General features: G+C 43.3%; 1 protein-coding gene and 1 long non-coding RNA gene across 11 annotated transcripts in view; both read left to right on the top strand.

Annotated features, from left to right (window-relative positions):
* The window catches only part of LOC119251825 (testis expressed protein 56-like), an 84,540-nt gene that overhangs the window by 859 nt on the left and 60,199 nt on the right, over positions 1-23,482 (top strand). For 5 of the 10 annotated variants that reach the window (XM_054698024.1, XM_054698022.1, XM_054698016.1 and 2 more), the window contains exons 1-2: positions 12,991-13,068; positions 16,089-16,169. Coding sequence is in view for 1 of the 10 variants with exons in the window: in XM_054698027.1 (XP_054554002.1) it covers positions 16,089-16,169 (81 nt within the window). In the remaining 9 variants the exon portion in view is untranslated. The other 5 variants (XM_054698027.1, XM_054698018.1, XM_037519117.2 and 2 more) reach the window with 4 other exon arrangements.
* On the top strand, positions 7,563-12,662 carry LOC129146262 (uncharacterized). Its single transcript, XR_008552851.1, has 3 exons — positions 7,563-7,730; positions 9,381-9,505; positions 11,853-12,662. It is a non-coding gene; the product is annotated as an uncharacterized LOC129146262 (long non-coding RNA).

The raw sequence follows: 23,482 nt of genomic DNA, 5'->3' as shown, positions 1-23,482 counted from the left end.
CATCCCTTTAAGATAGCAATTGTGACTTTAGATTTTTTCTTAGAACTGGAATTTTAATTTAATTGTAGAGTTGTAAATGTGGCAATCCCATATTCCAAGTTTCTTTTTTTAGGCAAACACTTAGATTTGAAAAAAGAAAAAAAAAACTTCAGAAAAACTTAATATAATATATAATTCCTGTGTACTTGTGAGAGACTCAGTATGGCTGAGTAGGTCATCCACGTGACTTTAGATGTCATCTTCAATTCCTTAACTAGAAGAGGAAAGAAGTTAGGGTATTTACTGAAGAAAAAAAATTTTTTTTCAAGGGGAAAAGATTAGTGGATTAGTTTTCCTGGACAGGAACCTTATCACGAGAAGTTTTAATATAAATATTAAAAGGCAGATTTATTTTTATTAATATATACCAGGTTAATTACTCATTTTTTGCTGAATACCATGAACTTTGTTTTTTAAGTAAATACATTTAAACATAGAGTAAAAGTATTAATACCCAACCTTAAGGTTATTAATAACCTTAAGGCATGGATGCTTCAAATTAAACCATTAAGTTTTCTTTTTTTTTTATTTTCTTTTTTTTTTAAGAGTTATTTGTTTGTTTGTTTATTTATACAAGCACTGGGTACAGTCAGAAGCCTGGGAGGGTGAGAGAATTCACCAGAGCCAGAGCAGGGAGCAGAGCAGGCAGAAGGACTGAAGTACACTGCTGAGGGGAGCAGCGGGCGGCAGGAGAGGTCTGCGCGCCATGTGGGACCCTCCCCCGGTGGCCGGGGAGCAGCCAGGGATCGAACCAGCGCTGCAGAGGCTGCGGGCAGCTTCGCAACCCAGCGCAACCCAGCGCTCAACCGCTGCGCCACCGGGGAGACCCAACCATTAAGTTTTCAACCAGTTCTTGTTTACCATATTCTAGGTCACAATATCAAAATTTGGGTTTTTCTATTAGAATTTATATAGGTGCCATTTATAGTTAGTCCTCCGGAGGTAAAAGACAAAGATGGACACAGAGATATCTTGATTTTTATTTAAAATTTTGGCCATATGTACTAATAAGTAGTTATTTTATTTTTTGTGAAGGCTCTGAGAAACTTTAATTGATTATATTTTAGTGTATTTTGTAACTCCTAGGTAAAGCATGTCTTAAAATTGTACCTTTAAGAGTGACGCTGGCTTTAACCTAGGTTTTAGTTTGAGTTTGGCATATCCATTTAGCCAAGTTTTTGTCCTTTTATATCAAGAAGGTTTTTAATGAGACAAAAATAAAATCTTTACATAGAATAAGTATCCAATCTTAATCATTACTAAAGACCTGGGGCACAAGACCATAACAATTTTAAAGTCAAGCAGTGTTTACTTTTTTTTTTTTTTTTTTTGTGGGACCCTCATCGGTGGCCGGGGAAAGAATCGGCGCTGCTAGGCTGCCGGCAGCCTCGCCGCAGCCCAGCGTTCAACCGCTGCGCTACCAGGGGAGGCCCTGTTTACTAACTTTCTTAGAATAGAAAACATTTTTGAGTTTATATTTCTGAGAAATGATCCTTTGGTTTTAAGTAGCTTCTGTTCTCTTTCAGAGCCCAAGAACATTCTTAAGACAAAAAAAAAAAAAGCAAAAACCACTTTCCCCTGTGGACAGAAGTGGTAGATTAAGATTTTATTTTTATTTATTTATTTTTTTTACAGTTTGCCAGTTCCTAGACATTGATCAAAATCTGAGTTTTGGAATTTAGCTCAAAAATGTTGTATTTCCACTTAATATTTTTTTACCAGATTAATTTAGTTTTAACAAGAAAGTCAATGTCTTACATGCCCAATAAACTATTTATTTATTTATTTAAACTTTTCCAAAACATTTATTTATGCATACAAGAGCTGGGGTACAGGCCAGAGGTGCAGGGTTGGGTGTGTGTGAGAGGATTCATTAGAAACAGAGTGAGGAACAGAACAGGCAGATTGAAATACACTGCTGAGGGGAGCAGCAGGCGAGACAGGAGAGGTCTGCTATACCATGTGGCCAGCCGGGGATGGAAGTTATGCTGCAGAGGCTGTGGACAGCTTCACAGTGCTGTGCTTAACCCCTTGCGCCACCAGCTATTTTAGGTTCACGGAACAATAGAGCAGAAGGGACATCATTTTCCATTGCACCTCTTCTTCCCCACCACATTGACACATGTCGCCTCCCCCGTGACTGAAATAGCCTAGAGAGTGCATTTGCTACGGTTTATGCATCAATATTGAGACATCATTATTACCCAGGACCTTGGCTTGCATTTTGGTTCACCTTTAGGGTTGTACTTCTTGGATTTGGAGAACTATATGGTGACATGTATCCACCATTATCGTTGTACAGAACAGCCTCACTGCCCTGAGTCTCCTGTGCACCTCCCTCTCCCTCCCATCACCACGGATGTTTCTACTGCCTCCATCTGCTCCTCTCGGTAGAGTGTCATATAGTTAGCACCATGCATAGACGCCTTTTCAGATGGGCTCCTTTCACTTAGTAACATGCATTGAAAATTCCTGTCTCTTTTTTGCTTGAAAGCTCATTTCTTTTTAGTTCTGAATGATAATTCCATCATCTGGATGAAGCAAATTTATCTTTTCTTTACTGAAGACATTTTGATGACTTCCATGTTTGGGCAGTGGTGATCTGTAAATATCCTTCTTCTGGTTTTCATGTGGACTTCAGTGTCCAGGTCCCCTTACTCAATACCAGAGTCCCGTATTAAAGGTGCTATTTTCCGGCCTTCCTGGTGGCACAAGGGGTTACATCTTGGCACTATGAAGCTATCTGTAGCCATTGCAGCATGAGTTCGATCCTCTCACTGCCCACTGCTGCCCTCCCACCCCCACCTTGCACCTCTGGCCTGTACCCCAGTTCTTGTTTGTATAAATAAATCTTTAAAAAATCAAAGTGTTGTTTTCTTTTCAGGACAGCAGCAAAGTATCTCTGGATGTCGTCCCGTGTTGGCGTTTAGATCTGGAGCCTTAGCACATTTTGCACAAGGCGTGCTGTGCTCCTTACTTACAGATTATGCTGGTGATTTTCAATATGAGTCTTTTTCACCATGCTGGAGTCACAGTGCACTAGTTCACTGCATCTATTGGAAACTTTCAATTGTACAGTTCTACTAACAGTACCTACATTTGCACATTGGCATTCATATATATGCGTATTTTGTGTGTACTTGATCATGCCATGTACGCTAAAGTTATTTCTGTAAACAGGGACTTTACATTAAAGAAATTAACAGAACAGTGTATAGACAGTCTTTTTTTTTTTTTTTTTTAAAGATTTATTTACTTATGCATACAAGAAGTGGGGTATAGGCCAGAGGTGCAGGGGCAGGGATGAGAGGATTCACCACAGAGATGAAGTGGGGAGCAGAACAGGCAGACTGAAATACACTGCTGAGGGGAGCAGCGGGGGAGTCAGGAGAGGTCTGCTGTGCCATGTGGGTAGCTCCCTGGCTGGGGCCCTGGCTGGGGATCTAACTTGTGCTGCAGAGGCTTCAGATAGCTTCACAGTGCTGTGCTTAACCACTGTGCCACCAGGGGGACCCGGCAGTCTTTTATATTGACCCACACAGGTGTGATTCCAGAGATCCACAGATCCTTTTCTGTGGAGGCAAGTTGACATCCAGTGACCTTTTCTTTCACCCTGGAGGGGAACCCTTAGCATTTTGTGCTGCCGTCTGCTGATCTGATGAATTGTCTTAGTTTGCTTTCTGAAAATGTCTTTATTCTCCTTTGTTTTCTTTTTGCCTGGTTGCACTGGATCTAAGATGGTGCATTGAATGGTATTTCTTCTAGCACTTTGAAGATATTTTTCTCTTTTTCTGAAACTTGTCCTCCTCTGCACTCTTCTAACTCTGTTTTCTTTTAAGATCTCATCTTTGGACAGTGGCGGTTTGTGATGTACCTGGAGAGTGTTCTTTGGTCTGACCTGACTGGGTCATCAAGTTTATTGGATATTTCCTTTTAGGCCGATAAATTTGGCAAGATTTTAGCAATTATTTCTCAAAATGAATGTTATCTTTCATACTTTCTCTTCTTCTGGAACTACAATTGCATGTATGTGACACTTTTCTCATAGTATTTCAGAGCATCTTTCTATGCTCCTTCATATATATATTTAAAATGATTAGAGGGCCTCCTTGGTGGCATTAGGGTTAAGTCTCAGCACCATCACCCCTAAGGCCTGAGTTCAATACCACACATGGCGCAGCAGACCTCTCCTATCTCACCTGCTGCTCCCCTCAGCAGTGTATTTCAGTCAGGCTGCCTGTTCTGCTCCCCGCTCTCTCTCTGGTGAATCCTCTCACCCCCCTGCACCTCTGGCCTACACCCCAGTTCTATGCATAAATAAATTTAAAAATCTTAAAAAAATAAAATTACTAGAAAATATCTGTTCATCTATCATGAACTGCAGTGACTTTCTTTTGAGTTTTTAAATATGATGTTAGCCTATCAGTACATTTTTCTTTTTTGTGTACAGCTGTCTGAATTTCATTTGGCTGTTTTGCTAGTTTCTTTTTCTCTACACATAACTCCATTCTTAATATAATTCTTTTTATATTTTCATTTTGTACTTATACTCTTATAGATGGTAGATCCTATATGTTGGAGATCCTGAATCCCGTGATCTTGTTCTCAAGGCTGTTAACATGACTGAATTCCAGTTCCTTACTTTATTCCTTGAAGTTACCAGTAGCTGACTCCCCGTTTCCTTCAGTTTCTAGTTGCTTCTTTATGTTTGGCCCTTTGAGGTGGTTCACATATTTGCAGATTCATAGTCTGATGACAGTTGGGGTTGGTTTTATAGGGAACATTGGGCTGGTTACATTCTTCTACTTCATCTTCCAGAACTGGGCCCCACCATTTCCTAGTCTCCTGCCAGCTCTGAATGGTGCCCTGCTTCCTTGAACCAGTGACGCTTTGGGTTTCAGTTCTGTGACCCTTTACACTGCGGAGTGCTCCTTGGTGGCGCCTCATCTTGCAGCAGTTTGTCCTTGAACTGTCTCCTCTGTCTGGTTTCTGCCTGCATTGGTTACTCTCCAGGGCCCTAGCTGGTGGTTCCAAATTTTCTAATATTTCCTGCTCATTGCTAGTTGACCAGGCTGCTGTGCCCTTACCACACAGCCAGCTCCCTGTCTTGCCTGCTTTTATTTCAGTGTCATTTTCTCTCCACTGGGTCATTGTTCAGCTTTCTTAAGTCTTCTGATCTTTTCATTATTAGTTCTATTTATTTTAGTTACTACTTTAAAGATCGCAGTATTAACCTTTAATTTTTCACATTCTACTTTGAAATCATACACCATATCTCATATCATTTAGAATTTCGTAGCAGCAAATTCCTCTCATCAGCTTCTGAGCTATTATTGATATAATTTTTACTCCCACATCTTAAATTCCAGAGTGTAATTTTATTTTGTTTCAAATGTTCAAATATTTTTAAAAGAGTATTAAACTGAAATCAAAGCATATTTTGTGCTGCTTTTCTGCTTACTACTTTCCGTGCTTCTGTTCCTTTATATACTCATATTTCTAGCCGGTATCATTTTTCTTCTGATTGTAGGAAATTTGATTATGGGTTATCTTGGTTTTGTTTAAAGATTTTATTTATTTATTTTTCCGTAGAAGAACGGGGTGCATATTTACTTTAATGAGGATTTTTACTGCCCCAAAGCGTCTTCAATACTATTAAGAGTTGTTAACTTGAGGGTCCCAACAATCACTCTCAGATTCAGAAATAAGCTGGCAGGACTCTCCCCTCCCCCTTCATTAGTTTGGTTGTATCTGTGTCCTAGAATTTTTTTTTATTTCTAGGTTTTTGTTCCTGCTCAGATTTCTTTACATTGTTTGTTAAATGTATTGCTTGTAGGGCCTCCCCTGGTGGCGTGGGCTGTTGAGCACCGTGCTGTGAAGCTGTCCACAGCCTCTGCAGCACTGGTTCTATCGCAGCCGGCCGGCCATGGACCCACATGGTGCCACAGACCTCTCCTGTGGCGCTCGCTGCTCCCCTCAGCAGTGTATTTCCTCCGTCTGCCTGTTCTGTTCCCCTCTCTGTCTCTGGTGAATCCTCTCACCCTCCGCGCATCTGGCCTGTACCCAGGTTCTTGTATAAATAAATAAATCTTAAAAAAAAATGTATTGCTTGTAGTTTATTCTTTCCATTAATATTGTGTGGGTGTTTTGTATGTGTGTTCTTGTATATGTATCTGTGAGGAATTATATATATAATTTTTTTTAAGATTTATTTATTTATGCATACAAGAACTGGGGTGCAGGCCAGAGGTATGGGGGAGGTGAGAGAATTCACCAGAGACAGAGTTGGGGAGCAGAACAGGCAGATGAATTTAAATATACTGCTGAGGATTCCACTCCTAGGTATTTACCCAAAGGACACAGAAACATCAATTCCAAAGAACACCTGCACCCCTATGTTTATAGAGCTCTATTTACAATAGCTAAGCTTTGGAAACAGCCCAAATGCCCAAATATAGATGACTGGATCAAAAAGATGTGGTACATATATACCATGGAATATTACTCAGCATTCAAAAAAGATAAACACATGCGATTTGCAGCAACATGGATGGCGCTGGAAGGGATCATGCTCAGCGAAATAAGCCAGAAAGAAAAAGAAAAATACCGGATGGTCTCACTCATAGCAGGAATCTAGAAAACTTAAATAAGGAACCAGGAAAAAGTATAACTATAAGAAAGTGAAAATCAAAATCAACAAAAAACTATGAACCAGAGACACTTTTGGGGGTGGTAGGGGGCGGGAGGGGAGGGATTGGGGTCAAAATGGGGGGGTTGCAATTGTATGGGGAATATAAAAAAAAATTATTATTTAAAAATAAATAAATAAATAAATAAATATACTGCTGAGGGAAGCAGTTAGCGAGACAGGAGAGGTCTGCTGCACCCTGTGGGTCACCTACCTGGCTGGGGGTCGAACTCATGCAGCAGTGTTAAGGATTGCTTCATAGTACTGAGACTTAACCCCTTGCGCCAGCAGGGAGGCCCCTTGTATATATAATTTGTATAGTCTTCTGAGAGTTTTCCTTTTTGCAGTAGATTTTATGGGAATCGCTTCGGCTTTCCAAACATGAATTATAGCTAATTATGATTATTGTGATTTTTCTCTTCTCGGTTATGGTGACTCATCCTATGACACGGTGTTAGCTAGCAGGGATGGACCTTCCTTGCTCTCCTTTGACCCCATGTGTGTACGATGCTGGCCTTCTTTATTGCTAAGCCAAGTACACTGAATTGTGTTAAGGAAGAATCGCTGAATCCTTATTTTTTAGTTATTATAAACAGGAAGGTATTTTTATACATTCCTACTCAATATGAATGTGGATGTTCCAAGGACTTTTCTACACGGAGATATAAATATGATGAAATGTTTTATTAATTTTCTTAGTATTGTGGTTTCTTTATATCCAGCATAGATTTTTTAAAAAAAAAATCTGTTCATTGCTATGACCTACTTTTGCTTGTCAGAAGTTATTCTTGTCTCTTGCAATTCTTGTTCCTCTTCTCCTTTCGGTCTCTTTGGTTCTGGTTGAGCCGCGTTGTTCACCGTGATGGCTGTAAAGCTGCCCCTCGAACTCTGGTGATGCCCAAACCTCTATCTTGGGCTTGGAGTTCCTGCCCCATGGAGCTCACGCGCAGTCGTCAGCGAGATCCATCCTCACACGGTGGAGCAGAATTGCATTGATTGTTAGGTTTGTGCACGGTCCGCCTCCCCTCTGTCCCTTGGGTTCTTTGGCTTTTTTCCCAATCTCGGGCGACGGCCCCAACATCTTCCTCGCTAGTCCCGTGCACAGCGAGTCGGGAAAACATTCCTTCCACCCTCCAGACCACAGGTTTTTTCTAAGTTCTCTTCCTCCTCCCTCTCCCTGCCCCCATTTTAGAAGTGACACCCCGCTCTGTATACTCACTTCTCTGTTAGGTGATCACCTCTTACCTCTGTGGTTGCCTCATGTTTTACACCCTGTAATTTAGGATCTGTTTGTTTTGGTTTTTCTCTACTCTTTAGGTGGGAGTAGACTTTCTGTAACATAAAGTGAAGTAAATATTCGGATGGATATGTGCATACTTTCAGTTTGTTATTAAGAATATGATCAGGGCCTCCCCTGGTGGCTCAGCGTTGAGCGCTGGGCTGCAAAGCTGCCCACAGCCTCTGTGGCACCGGTTCAATCCCCGGCCACTGGCGAGGGTCCCACATGGCACACAGACCTCTCCTGCCGCCCGCTGCTCCCCTCAGCAGTGTACTTCGTCCGTCTGCCTGTTCTGTTCCCCACTCTGGCTCTGGTGAATTCTCTCACCCTCCCGTGCTTCTGACTGTACCCAGTGCTTGTATAAATCAATCAATCAATCAATCAATCAATCAATCTTAAAAAAAATTGTATAGGGCAAAAACCATTAAAAAAAAAGAATATGATCACATAACATTCTTCTTCGTTGCTGGAATGAGTTTGTATTCTAAGTGCAGACTCACTTCATTTTCAGATCTTGAATACGTCTACTGTTTGTCTCTTCTCACAGCCCAAACACATGACCCCGGCAGAGTGCTCTTTGCACCTCACTTACCAGGGAGACTATTTTTATTTTTTCACATGTTGACTTCTCTTGTCTTCTACTGAGACCCTGTGATGTACATGTCTATTTCTTCATTGATGTGTAACTGATAGCGTAATTTGCTGGCTTGTGCCATTTTTACCCATGTCTACATTGAACATGGTTTTAGTTTTTATTTTTTTTAAGATTTATTTATTTATGCATACAAGAACTGGGGTACAGGCCAGAGGTGCAGAGGGTTGAGAGGATTCGCCAGAGACAGAGTGGGGAATAGAACAAGAGGAATGACTGAAATATACTGCTGAGTGGAGCAGCAGGCGAGTCAGGATAGATCTGTTGCACCATGTGGGTTGCTCCCTGGCAGGAGATCGAACTCATGCTGCAGTGGCTGTGGATAGCTTTATAGGTTGCTTCTTAACCCCTTGTACCACCAGGGAGGCCCTGAACATGGTTTTAATGTACCTCCTTTATCATATTATTCTTGGTTTATGTGTTTATTTTCATATCTGCTACTCAGGTTATAAACTATTTGAGGAACCAGTTTTAATTCATCCTTCTATTTTTAGCATCTACGAAAGCTTTGATTTATATGAGAAACTATAAAAGTACTTTTGGGAGCCATCCAGTTATTAAAGATGTAGATTTTTCTCCTGTGAACTCTGTATCATTGCATGGAGTACAAAGGGTGGTGCATTCTGTATCAGGTAAAAGAGCCACAGGAGAATGAGCCCTCACACTTCCTGTTGTCTGACCCAGGCTGGTGCCTTGAATTGAGGAGAACTGTGCCATTACAGGGGATGGTGTCATTTGAGGACGTGGCTATGAAATTCACCTGGGAGGAGTGGCAGGGCCTGGATGATGCTCAGAGGATCCTATAGCAGGATGTGATGCTGGAGACCTACCGTAATCTGGTCAATAGGTGAGGAAACTGCCTTGGAACTCTGTAGTGCAAGCTATGTTCTCTGCATTGATAAATGTGCCCTTGCTTATGAAATAAAATGCTGTTTTGGTTTAAGATGAGAGCAAAGTAGAATGTGGGTGTTCAACCGTACAACGTAAGCTTGACAGTGGCTGTTCATTGCACAGCCCTTAAAGCGGTGCTTTTATCCTTTTCAAAGATCGAAACCTAAGACATTTGGTCAAGGCCAACATTATCTCTCCTTACAGGGCTTTGTGTTAACAAAGTGGAAGGGATCGTCAGTTTGGAGCTGGGAGCAGGACAACAGACTATAGAAGAACCCCCAGAGCAGAGCCTCTCGGGTCAGTCGGAGCGCACTGGTCAGGGAGGCCGGAAGAAGACAGCCACGCGCATAGTGGCCCTCCTGAGCTCCTTGTCCCCCTGTGCAGACCTTAGGACAGTTTTATTCTGTTTCCAAATATGACTCTTCCTTGTAAATTCCCCCTCATTTTTTAATGTTTGTCAGTTTTCTCAGACTTAGGCAACTGCCTCTTCTAGAAACCTTTTCTTGGTTAGCCACATTTTTGGGATTCCAGTTTTACTTTTTTCTCATAGTTTTCTCAAACTTTTTTCTTTCAGGCATTTGCTCAAACATTTGATTCTTTCAACATGTTCATGGGAGTTTTATACACTCATGTGTAAATTTCGTACATTTAGGAATAACAACAGTAGTTAGGGAAACATCCTTTGCATTTTTGAAATGCTATTGTGTGAGATGGAACGTGAATCAAATACACATATTAAATACTGAGATAAATCCACGGAATATGTTTAACCAGCATGAGAGAATCATGGAAGGTGTTATTTTAGAAATTCTATTTAGAAGGCACAGTTCTGATGAGTTAGTATTTAAATGTTGAGAGTTAAATCTTAAATAATGAGGTAAAGGTAGAAAGAATATTTATTCAGGATGAGGAGAAACATGGTGAGTCTTACTTTACAAAGTATGCTGAGAAGGCAGTGTTCTGGAGATGAAGCTGTTTATATCACGGAGCTTAAGTTTGAGACGAATGTTTTCCATTTTGACATGTATTATCTATAGGTGCATATACACTGGGGGGGGTAGAGGTTGGATATAGCCATTCAACCTCTGTAATTGAATAGAAGATTAATTAATTAATCACATCAAGATTAATTAATGTAATTGAATAGAAGATTAACTTAAGAATTAGAGGATACTGACTAGGGAGTTATTTCAGAACATGAATCAAGGTGCAGGAACGTTTCCCCATGATACTCAACTTCAGAAATTGTGAGCTGGGGAAGACCTAGCAAATTGTTCAGCATGGAGAGGGATGGTCTGTGACATGGGGCTAGAAACCAGTGATTGTGGTTCCCCAACTTGTGGAACCAAGAGTTTCAGGTGAGGGGGATAGAGCTTGAACTGCACAGTTTCCCCTTCTGTTGCAGGAATATTAGGAAGAAAACAAAATAATTAGACACTTAAGAGACTCCATTTTAAGGGTATGAAACAGCTAAAACTAAACTATCATTAAAAATCTTTATATTCTGTGAATTACCACTAGAAATGTGTACCAAGAAGTGGATGAGAATACAAGAGTGTTGCTCTTAGAAGGTTGTAGAGAAATGCTTTTCAGTGCTTAGGTGTCACAGCGTGGATGCAGAACCTCTATCCTGAGATCAGTAAGGAAAGGTTGTATAAAAAGTTATTTCCTGTATCTGTTATTGTTCGAATAGCTTGTGATGGAGTGTTAGGTAGGAATTTCCAGAACCACGTCATTTTCTGTTGTGGAGAAGGAAATACCTAAAGCGTGTGCACAGGAGAAGTAGAAACTAAAGAAATGTGTAGGGGTAAGATTCTTGTCTGTAAGCCATATTCTTGCATTCTTGACAGAAAAATGGCCCTCTGTACAGCCATTTGATAGGTGACCCAGAAATACTATACCATTTGCAAGGCTTTCTTATTCAGAAAATACCAGCAAAAGGTATACAGAGTTACTGTAAGAAAAAAGCAGAGAGAAAACTTGCTAAATGGTAGGAGAAATGCTCCAGGCTGAAATCTACATGTAGACTGTAGTGAATATATTTACCAAATATTTCCTTCTGAATTCAAAGAGTAAAACAATATGAAAAAATGTTGCTTCTTTGTCAACTCTTGGTTTGGCATTAGACAATCTATTAAAGTAATTTGTTACATCATTTATTAGGTTTAGAAACGATGAATCATAACATCAATACTATCTAGTCTTTTGAAATGGTGTTGTAGTAAACTTTTGCACCTTTATATTAGCATTTAACAGAAAATGCTTAGATGTTCATAGTCATGGTTGTTTTTATCTCATTTTAGATGTTTGGCCTGTGGGTGACCAGATTAAGACCAGCCGGCAAAATCAGGGGAGACATCTGTGGCAAGTTCCAACCTCCAACAGCAAGACTTCCTCTGAGATACATTACTTAGGGAACGGGTATGAGTGTCAGAGTACCTGTGATACGTCAGCTCTCATTGTCCAAAATGGAACTCAAGTAGGGCAGAGCCCCTACACATGCGATGAGGAGGAGAAACCCATCTATGAGAAACCAACACATTTGAATCTTCATACATATTTGGGAGATGAACAGTACCAATGTAATCAAACAGAGTTATTTCAGCAATAAGTCACTCCTGGCTCAGCTCCCGAGAACTCAGTTTGGAGAGAATAATTTTGAATATCTTGCATGCAGTAATATATTCTGTACGATCTCTGTTCTTCCTAAACATCAGAAAACACAAACAGGTGATCCACCTGTGTGTTGCTGCGGTGATTCTGAGCGCCTGTTGCTGTAGCAGCAGGCTGGGGGGTTTCTAGTGCCCTCTTAATGTGCTGGGTGATGCTCATCATTTCCATGCGAGCAGTTCACGCCAGTATAGTGCAGATTAGAAAAGGTGGCCTCTCAGGGTCCTTGTATACTTCTATGATGGTGCAGTACTGTACACCTCAGTAGTGTCCCGGGACCCGTATGAAGTGCCGCTAACAATATTGGCGGTGCTTAGCACCCTGAAAAATCATATTACAAGGAAAGCTTCAATTGTTGGAGAGCTACCATATTTGAGGTCTTCAGGTGTTTGCCCACTTTCCAGCAAAAGTACCAGTGTAAAAAAAAATACTGAAAATAAACTGTAAACTAGTATAAAGGTGGGTGATGGGGGAAGGGGGGGGCCTGGGGCGGGGCGGGGCGTGCGCGTGGAGGCGCGACCTGGGGCGGGGCGTGCGCGTGGAGGCGGGACCTGGGGCGGGGCGTGCGCGTGGAGGCGGGGCCTGGGGCGGGGCGTGCGTGTGGAGGCGGGGTAGGGGCTGGGCGGGGCGTGAGCGTGGAGGCGGGGCCCTGGGCGGGGCAGGGGCGGGGCGTGCGCGTGGGGGCGGGGCCCGGGGCGGGGCGTGCGTGTGGGGGCGGGGCCTGGGGCGGGGCGTGCGCGTGGGGCGGGACGTAAAGGGCGCGCGCGCCGATCCCGCCTGTGGCGAGGGTGTGGGTGACTCGCGGAGGCGCCTGGCCGCGGGGAAGGAGGCTGAGCGGCGGGTCCCCAGGTAAGAGACGCCGGTGCCGGACTGCCCAGCGCCCCACGGTCGGCCGCGCGCGGGTGGGAGCCGGGCGGTGCCGGAGCCTGAGGGGCGCGCCTCGCGCGTGGACGTGGCTGCCCCGGCGCGTCTGACTGGGAGGAGCCCGCGGGGGGGGGAGGGGCGCCGGCAGCTGCCCGGGTGACCTGGGGCGCGGGGCCAGTGCTGCGCTTTGCCTCCGGAAACTTCTGGAAGCAGAGGCGCCAGCTTTGGCTTGTGTCTCGGGGTCCCCGGAGGCGCTGCTCTTGGGGGCTGTAGTGGCAGGAGGACACGGGGCGGGATCTCTGTGACCCGACCAGGCGGGGTAAGAGGAGTCTGGAGCCCGCGGTGGCCTTTCAGGCTTTTATTGGGATTTAGCGGGTAACCGGCAGGCAGGGGTGCTGGGGGCCGGGAGGCTGGCAGGCCCCAGCTAGTCTTCACTCTGTCTGCGCTCTCCGGCCTTCTCTGCGTCTCTCGTGGTTCTGCTTCTGCCGGCGTCCCCTGACGCCGCCCCCACAGCCCAGTCTCAGCACAGGGGCACCCACCTGCGCGTGCCCACGCCCCGCTCCAGGTGCCGCCAATCAGTCCTGATGGCGGGAGGGCAGAAAAGCCTGAAAGTCACTCACCCTGCGGGGCGGTCACTGTCCTGCTTTGGAATCTTTCCCCACAGTGGGTTCTGTGGTTCTGCGGCTGCAGCCAGGGGTTCCTGGGCTGATTCAGAGGTCCCCTGGCCACGAGTCTACAGGGCGGGTGCTGCGGGGGGGCTGGGGCGATGCTCAGACTGGAGGGAGAAGGAAAATGCAGCTCAGGTTCCAGATGGCGGCGCCTTCAGCTCCGCTGAGGGCGCCATGGGGTGGCACCCCAACACTTTGAAGGGGCTTAGAACCTGCTTTCCGTCCTGCTAACGAGAGCCTTACTGTTGAAATGCACCATCAGACCGTACAGAGCCTGGACAATTGGACTGACATTTGCAGTATACTGGCCTGTTTTTATGATTGTTTTAATTAAGTTTACACTGACTTTTGGCTCCAACACTACAGGGGGATAAGACGGCCTCTGCAGGTCTGGCACCTGCCATCCATTCTCAACACAGCTGATGCCAACTTCATTAACGGGCGTTAACTCCATCCACGTGCTCTCTTAAAGACCCTCCTGTTTTGAATTAAGTCATTTTCTAGCTACCATCCCCTAGGATGGGGGGGGGGGTTGTAGTTTACTGAGATGTGCTTAGTCAGCACTTTTAGTCCACCTGCTCCCCCTTGTCTTATTCCTGATAGTTTGACTTTTGCTTCGGGAAGTGAAGGATCTCACTTTTGTTCACTGCTTCCACAGGAGAGGATTTAATAAATGAGTCCTTTGCCCAGTAAGTTTCTGTTACACTACAGTCGTTTCACTGTGCATTTTCAGAAAAAGAAAAAATATGAATGCATGATGTAAAATAGAGCTTAACACCTGTAATTAAACATTTAGAGAAGTAAAAACCTCAGCTCTCTTTATACTGTTTTGTCTGCAGGAATTGCTTTGTACCACACACTTTGGCATAACCTTGATTTCACTGATGACCGTTTTCTTCTCTTACCACTCCTCATGTGGGTGTGGGTACTGTTTTTTTTTTTAAAGATTTATTCATTTATGCATACTAGAACTGGGGTACAGGCCAGAGGTGTGGGGGGTGAGAGGATTCACCAGAGACAGAGTGGGGAACAGGACAGGCAGATTGATATACACTGCTGAGGGGAGCAGCAGGTGCAACAGGAGAGGTCTGCCGCATCATGTGGGTAGCTCCCTGGCCAATGGATCAAACTCATGCTACAGTGGCTGGCTGCTTAATAGCACTGTCTTAAAACCCTGCACCACTAGGGAGACCCATCATTGTCTCTTCTAGGAGTTAAAGAATACATTATAGAATATTACTATGCAAAATAATATATTTTTTAAAAGATTTATTTTATACAAGAACAGGGGTATAGGCCAGATGCACGGGAGGGTGAGAGGATTCATTAGAGACAGAGCAGGGAACAAAACAGGCAGACTGATGAATTACACTGCAGAGGGGAGCAGCGGGCGGGACAGGAGAGGTCTGCCACACCATGTGGGACCCTCACTAGGCGGCCGGGATCGAACCAGCGCTGTAGAGGCTGGGGACAGCTTCAAAGTGCAGCGTTCAACTGCCTGCGCCATCAGGGGAGGCCGGCAAAATAATATTTTAATGGATAATTCATGTCTCTTTCCTAAATCAGAAGCAGTTGTTTTAAATCTTTTTATATCTTTGGTCAGAGTTGTCCCAAGAGGGGGTGGGAATGCCTGGACCAGGCTCAGTGGGAATTGCACAAGCTTGTTATGTTAGGAAACTGAGGCACATGGTCACATTGGCTGAGAACAACGTCCCTCCAGAATGCCTAATCCACCCTTGAAGTTTTGTGTCCTGTGTAGAATGTCTCCTGGGGGCTTCTGCCTTGTACAAGAGCATATCAGACCCCTGCTTAAAGGGGAAAGTGGGGGCTTATTGGTGTAGAAAAGAAATTCTTTTTGTGATGTTTCATCATTACCTTAACTTCCCCCTTCCTCTAGGTGACCTGCCTCCTTCACTCTACAGTAGTGATACTTCTAGAAATTCTGTGGGAAAACAGATTTGTCTCCCACACTTTAAAATCCAATTTTCATCCTTTTCTTTTGATTCACTTGTCCTTGGAAATGGAACTAAGTTTCTGGAATTTTTAAATGTTGCCTTTTGCAGTAAAGGTTTGGTTATCAAAAACTGTATTCGGGGAAATACTTTTCTAGAATCTTCTACAATTTCCTCTGTTCCCTTCTGATGTTTGAGAAAATGGCCCCATAAAAGAAAAAGAATATTTTTGATCTTAGAGATTAATTATGGGGTTCATGCATCAATATATTTTAAATACATTTAAAATAGTGAAAATTATATCTAGGATACATGGTACCAATGTGATCTGTACTTAGGGAACTTGAGAATCTCCTGCAAATGTTGTCTCCCCCTTTTGTTAAAGGGGCTCGGATGCGGCCAGACTTTTGGACGAAAAGCAGCAGCCCTGGTGTGAAGAGAAAGGAGACTGTGTCCTTGTTCCCAGGTAGGTGGGGATGGAGGAAAGGAGGACACAGGTGACGAGCCCAAAGGTAAGGTGGAGGCCAGACCTTAAGTGTAGCTTGGAAACCCTGCTTCCCGGGCACTGTTGCTGGAGAGGCTCAATGCTTCTCCTGAGTGCGCCCCTGGGTCCTGGGGCGTCTCCTCTCTGACACTCCTCACGCTCTTCCACCCTCTGAGGGTCTCCTGTGCCCCGTGAGCTGCCATGGCCTTGACCTCGAGTGCCTGGGCCGTGAGGCTCTGGGTAATCTTGCTGCTCTTGCTTTTGGAGACTTGGTGGTACTTGTGCACATTTCTGAGAAATTCTGTGTTGAGCCATTATTTGTGTATTTATGTATTTACTTATTGTCACACTGCTTGACATCACCGTGTATGATTCTGGAGAATAGGTTCACACCTCCTCAGTTGTGCTTCACCCCACCCCAGACCACCCACACAGTTCTGGATTTGCCTCCTATCAGAAGTGGAAAATAGGGAGCTGTGGAGACTTGGGGATTTGGTGCAGAGATCCGGAAACAGTGGGGACAAATTACACTTTATTATTTGTATGCCTGTGGACGTTTCAGACATGACCATACAAAGTCAGACTCAGTAATTTTAGTACAGGCCAAAGCATCTCCCTGATGAGAAAATGTAATTCTGTTTCACTTCAACATCTTTTCATTTGTATGAACTATCACAACTTTTAACTCTGTGTGCCTCAGTTGTGTAGTTTGTAGTTGCTAATTCCTCAGGGGTGAAGTAGTTTAGTGTATCTATTTACCTCATAGTTTTTTTTTTATTTTAAAATTTTTATTATTTTTTAAAGATTTATTTTTATACAAGAGCTGGGGTACAGGCCAGAGGTGCTGGAGGGTGAGAGGATTCACCAGAGACAGTGGGGAGCAGAACAGGCAGACGACAGAAATACACTGCTGAGGGGAGCAGCAGGCACGACAGGAGAGGCCTGCTGCGCCATATGGGATTCTCGCTGGCCGGTGTGATTGAACCCGCACTGCTGAGGCTGCAGACAGCTTCACAGCATGGTACTCAACCCACTGGCCACCAGGGAGGCCCTTGTTTCTTTTTAAATGAAAACCATAGGGAACTTAGAACTTGGTTCATCCTATAACAAAGTCGCAGCTACTGGGCCTCCCCTGGTGGTGCAGGTGGTTGAGAACTACAATATGAAGCTGTCTGCAGCCTCTGCAGTGCCAGTTCGATCCCGGCCTGCTGGCAAGGGTCCCGCATGGCACAGCAGACCTCTCCTGTCACACCCACTGCTCCCCTTAGCAGTGTATTCTGTCAGTCTGCCTGTTCTGTTCCCCGCTCTGATGAATCCTCTCACCCTCCCATGCATCTGGCCTGTACCCCGGCTCTTGTATAAATAAAATAGATCTTTAAAAAAAATTCATTTTGCTTATAATTTGTTGAGAATATTTGTATTCTATGTTGGTCTGTAGTGTTGGTTGTGATTTTCCTTTTCTGGTTTTGAAATCATTGTTGCTTCAAAAATGTGGAAGTTTGTCTCCTTTTCAATTTGTTATTAACTTATTTATTTTTTAATTAACATTGGTTTACAACATTGTATATGATGTAGTGGTATAGGATCACCCCCTTCAGGTGGAAGTTTGAGAATGTTAGATATTTTTCTTGGAACATTTGGAGAATTTACTACAAAAGTCATCTGGTGTTGGCCTTTTTTTCCCCCTTTCTTTACTGCTCAAGATTCCTTACTTGTGGGCCTCCCTGGTGGCACAGGCATTTGAACTCTGTGCTGTGAAGCTGTTCCCAGCCTCTGCAGTGCGGGTTCGATTCTCGGCCAGCCGGCCAGGGAGATTCCCACATGGCTTAGCAGACCCCTCCTGTTGTGCCCACCACTCCCCTCAGCAGTGTTTTCGGTCCATCTGCCTGTTCTGCTCCCCACTCTGTCTCTGGTGAATCCTCTCATCCTCCCACATCTCTGGCCTGTACCTCAGCTATTGTATAAATAAAAAACTTTGAAAAAAAATTTTAAAAAGGTAATTTAAAAAGATTCCTTACTCATAAGAGTCTTTTTAGATTTAGTTTCTTCCTGATTCTATCATATAATGTTGTATGTTTCTAAGAATTTGATCATTTTTTTCTAGATTGTCTAGTTTTTTCCTAGTATTGGTGTTAATACGCTCTGTGATTCTTTGTGTTTCTGTAGTATCTAGAAACATCTCTTTATTTTGATTTTATTTGTCTTTTTTAGTCTGGCTAAGGGTTTGTCTTTTCAAAGAAACAGGACTTAGTTTCTTTGATCTTTTGAATTGTCTTTTAAAATTTTTTTAAAGATTTATGTATTTATGCATACAAGAACTGGGGTACAGGTCAGAGGTTCAGGGGCTGAGAGGATTCACCAGAGACAGAGTGGGGAGCAGAACAGTCAGACTGACTGAAATACACTGCTAAGGGAGCAGCAGGAAGACAGAAGAGGTCTGCTGTGTCATGTGGGTAGCTAGCTCCCTTGCCAGGGATCGAACTTGTGCTGCAGTGGCTGTGGATACCTTCATAGGTTGTGTCTTAACCCCTTGAGCCACCAGGGAAGCCCTGAATTGTCTTTTTAAATGTAACTAATTTTTTTTAAGATGTATTTTTTATGTATATACAATAGCTGGAGTATAGGGCCTCCCCTGGTGGCTCAGCAGTTGAGTGCTGGGGTGCGAAGCTGCCCACAGCCTCTGCAGCCCCAGTTCAGTACCCTGCCCGCAGCCTCTGCAGCACCGGTTCAATACCCAGCCACGGGGCGAGGGTCCCACATGGTGCGCAGACCTCTCCTGCCGCCCGCTGCTCCCCTCAGCAGTGTATTTCGTCAGTCTGCCTGTTTTGCTTCCCACTCTGGCTCTGGTGAATTCTCTCACCCTCCCACGCTTCTGACTGTACCCAGTGCTTGCATAAATAAATAAATAAATCTTTAAAAGAAAGAAAAAAAAGAAACAATAGCTGGAGTACAGGCCAGAGGAGTGGGAGGGTGAGAGGATTCACCACAGAGAGAGTGGGGAGGTGAATAGCCAGACAGAAAGCACTGCTGAGGGAAGCAGCAGGTGAGACAGGAAAGGTCTGTCACACCATGTGGCAATCTCCCTGGCCAGCCGGAATTGAACCTGTGCTGCAGAGGCTGTGGATAGCTTCACAGTGCTGTGCTCAACCTGCTGCGCCAACGGGGAGGCCCATGTAACTTATTTTTTTTTAATATCTTTTACATTGTTGTGGATTCCCCATAAAATTCTGGGCTTCCCTGGGGCCACAAGGGGTTAAGTACTGCACTATGAAGCAATCCGCAGCCTCTGCAGCAAGAGTTCGATCCCCAGCCGGCCAGGGAGCAACTCACATGGCACAGCAGACCTCTCCTGACTCGCCCGCTGCTCCCCTTAACAGTGTACTTTGGTCAATCTGCCTGTTCTGTTCCCCACTCTGACTCTGGTAAATCCTTTCACCCTGCCCCCGGATCTCTGGCCTGTACCCCAACTCTTGTATGCATAAATAAATAAATCTTAAAAAAAATTTTTTAAGGGCCTCCCTTGGTGGCGCAGCGTTTGAGCGCTGGGCTGCAGGGCTGCCCTCAGCCTCTGCAGTGCTGGTTTGATCCCCCGCCACCGGCGAGGGTCCCACATGGTGTGACAGACCTCTCTTGCCGCACCCGCTGCCCCCCTCAGCAGTGTATTTCGTCACTCTGCCTGTTCTGTTCCCCTCTCTGTCTCTGGTGAATTCTCTCAGCTTTCCCATGCTTCTGACTGTATTTATGTATACAGTGCTTGTATAAATAAATAAATAAAATTTAAAAAAATTAATATTTTATTTTATATAATTCTTACATCATTTTTCATTTTTGCACAATGTGTGCATTATCATTTTGGTTATATTTCCCATACAATTGCACACACCCCTTACTTTGACCCTAGTCCTTCCTCTCCCCTTCCTCTCCCTGCCCCCCATGGTGTGTCTCTGGTTTATAGTTGCTTGTTGATTTTGATTTTTACTTTGTATTAATTAGTCTTTTTCCTGGTCCCTTATTTAGGTTTTCTAAATTCCTGCTATGAGTGAGACCATCCGGTATTTTTCTTTTTCTTTTTGGCTTATTTCGCTGAGCATGATCCCTTCTTGCTTGATCCATGTTGCTACAAACTGCATGTGTTTATCTTTTTTGATTGCTGAGTAATATTCCATGGTGTATATACATACCACATCTTCTTGATCCAGTCATCTGTTTTTGGGCATTTGGGTTGTTTCCAAAGCTTAGCTATTGTAAATAGTGCTGCTATAAACATGGGGATGCAGATGCCCTTTGGAATTAATGTTTCTTTGTCCTTTGGGTAAATACCTAGGAGTGGAATTGCTGGATCATATGGAAGCTCTATGTTTAGTAGGTCCAGAAATCTCCACACAGCTCTCCATAGTGGTTGGACCAGTTTGCACTCCCACCAGCAGTGCAGAAGAGTTCCTTTTTCTCCACACCCTCGCCAACATTTGTTGATGCTAGTTTTAAAAAAAACGTTTTTGCTCTCATTTCATTTATGTGCTCTGGTTTTTATTTTTTTTACTTCTACTGACTTGACTTTTTTTCCTAGTTCCTTTAGAGGTAAGCTTATATGTTTTTATTTGTGATTTTTCTTGGAGACACACTTTAACGAAGTTTATTTTGAAAAGTTGTGAATTCTACATGTTTTACTTTATATTTAAAAAATTATAACCATATTCATGGCATTAATCTACATTAAACTTTTTAAATGTATAGTTCAGTTGTGTTAGTATATTTACGTTGTTGTTTGAACAAACTCTAGGATTTGTCATCATCAAAACTGTTACTTAGTGCCTGTTATACAATCAGCAACTATCTGCCTCTACCCTAAGCCCTGGATGGGACCATTCTAATTTCTCTGAGATTGACTACCTGAGATTACTCACATCAGTGGAATCATAAAATATTTGTGTTTTTGTGACTCATGTTCTTCACTTACCGTAATGATCTCACAGTTTATCCATGTTGCATCATGTGATAAGATATAGCTGTTTTTCAAAGCTGGATAATATTCCCTTTTATGAACATGCTGCTATTTGTTATCTGTTCATGGACATTTGGATTTTGTGAATGATTACTGCCCTGTGTGAATAATGTTGCAAATAATATGGGTGTGAAAATATCTCTTCCAGCTTTTTATTAATTTGGTATATTTGGTGATTTGGGCATATTCCCACAAGAGGGATGATGGAATTATAATTCCATTTTAATTTTTTCAGAAGACTCCATACTGTTCTCCACAGTAGTTCTATCACTGTATATTTCTTCCAGCAGTGCATAGGCTGTCAGTTTCTCCAGTCATCCTTGATAACACTTGTTGAATTTTTGCTGGCTTGATAGTGACCATCCTGATGGATGTTAGTTGATACCTCTTTGTTGTTTTGATTTATATTTCATTAATGATTATTAATTTCGAGCATCTTTCATGAGCTTGGTATTCATTTGTCTACTGTGATTAAATGTCTCTTCAACCATTTTGCTCATATAATGTGTTATTTGGTTATTGATGTTTTGTAGAAGGTCTTTCTTTTGTTATTAACTGCTTATGAGGAATATGCTTTGTACACATCTTCTACATTCTGTGTATTACTTTCCACTTCGTTGATTACTTCATTTAACATGTACAAGTGTAACATTTTCTGTAGTCCCTCGCTCTGTTTTCAGTGTTGTTGCCTGTGCTTTTGTTGTCATGTCCAATAAATCATTTTTTATAAGGAGAGTTTTTATGTACAGAAGATGCAGCAGTGTACACTTAGTCCAGTTGGGTGGTAAGTTCACCTGCACGTTCTCCGGCTACCAGTGGGAGGCACAGATTTTGCAACCAGCTTGTTGCCCCCCAAGTGATGGCAGATCTCATCATGTCTGTCATTGTCACTGGCCTGCTAGCTCCCACCAGCTTGGCTCCTTTGTCTTCTGAGTTAACCTGTGTGAAGGGTGATGGTACAAGTCCACTTGAGGACCACATGTCCCACCCCAGCCTTCCCCATGATAAGGCAGAGGGGGCCCCATCTTCCAACCCAGGCAGGCAGGAAGAAAATCAGCGTGATGGGATCCAGGTCATGTGTAGTCATTGTGAGCAGAGCCTTCCTGTCCCACCAAGGAGAGGTGACTGTATTCACTCCTGCTTTTGGTGGTGTGGACATCCCCATTGCCACCACTTTCTGCTCAGTGCAGCCAAGCCTCTGCTTGTCTTGTTTGGCCTCTCGTCTGTACTTGTGGGCCAGATTAAGCAGTTGAGTGCTGCCAGCGAGGCAAAGTCCAGGTGAACAGGTTAATGGAGGAAGGTACTTTCAGTACCTTAAAAAGGAGCCTTTGCCACTGGAGTCGATGTCGCAGGACCTCAAAGTGGGTGAAGTGCCTTTGGGCTGTGTGTCCCGGTGGTGGAGCCAGAGCCACTTGTATCCCTTGGTCTTCCTTTGTGCATCTTGGGCAGCTGCCGGAGAGGCAAGAAAGCATTTACAATCAGATTTCATGACGCTTTATTACTGTGTTTTATTTTAGGAAATTTATTGTTACAATATTATGTTTATCCATTGTTCAATCCATTTTGAGTGCCTATTTGCATATGGTTTTAGGTAAAGGTCCACATCTTTTACATGTGGGCATTAGGTTTTCCAAACAAGCAATAATGTTAAGAGTCGGTTTCACATTTGTAGTAGAGTCACCTTTGTCAATGCTATTTGGCATGAGAATCTCTGTCTGGGTTCTTGATTTTGTCCCCATTCTCTGTTGCTGTCCATTCTGCAATATTTGATAATTACAGCTTTGGAAAGCCTTTAAAATCAGGAAGCATGATGCCACAAACTTGTTCTACCTTTTCAAGATTTTTCTAGATAGTCACTGTCCTTTGCTGTTCCATATGAATTTCAGAATGTGTTTTTCTATTTTTCCCAAAATGTCCTTGGAATTTTGATAGGAAATGTATAGATCACTTTGGGTGGTGTCAATTGCTTTAAAATAGTATGAATTCCAGTGAAAGACCTTGGGGTGTGTTTGTATTTGTGGCTTCTTTATGTTCCTCAAGCATTATTTCATAGTATTTATGATATGTTTTTCACATTCAACATTAATTCTAGATATTTTATTTTTGTAATGTGACCGTAAATGTTATTATATCATTTATATTTTAAAGCATACTCTGGCATATGGAAACATCTCATTTTGATGTGTACATATACTACAAATTGATAATTGAGTTCTCATTTTTTAAGTGGAATTTTTGTGATTTTTACATGTCATGTCGTTTCTGAATAGAGATGACTATTTCTGTTCTTACT

The sequence above is a fragment of the Talpa occidentalis genome, unplaced genomic scaffold (genome assembly GCF_014898055.3).
Source record: "Talpa occidentalis isolate TD23 unplaced genomic scaffold, MPIMG_talOcc4v2.1 talOcc4.2, whole genome shotgun sequence".
Lineage (NCBI taxonomy): Eukaryota > Metazoa > Chordata > Mammalia > Eulipotyphla > Talpidae > Talpa > Talpa occidentalis.
The sequence above is the reverse complement of the archived record's forward strand: the minus strand, read 5'-3'. Positions and strand labels throughout refer to the sequence as shown.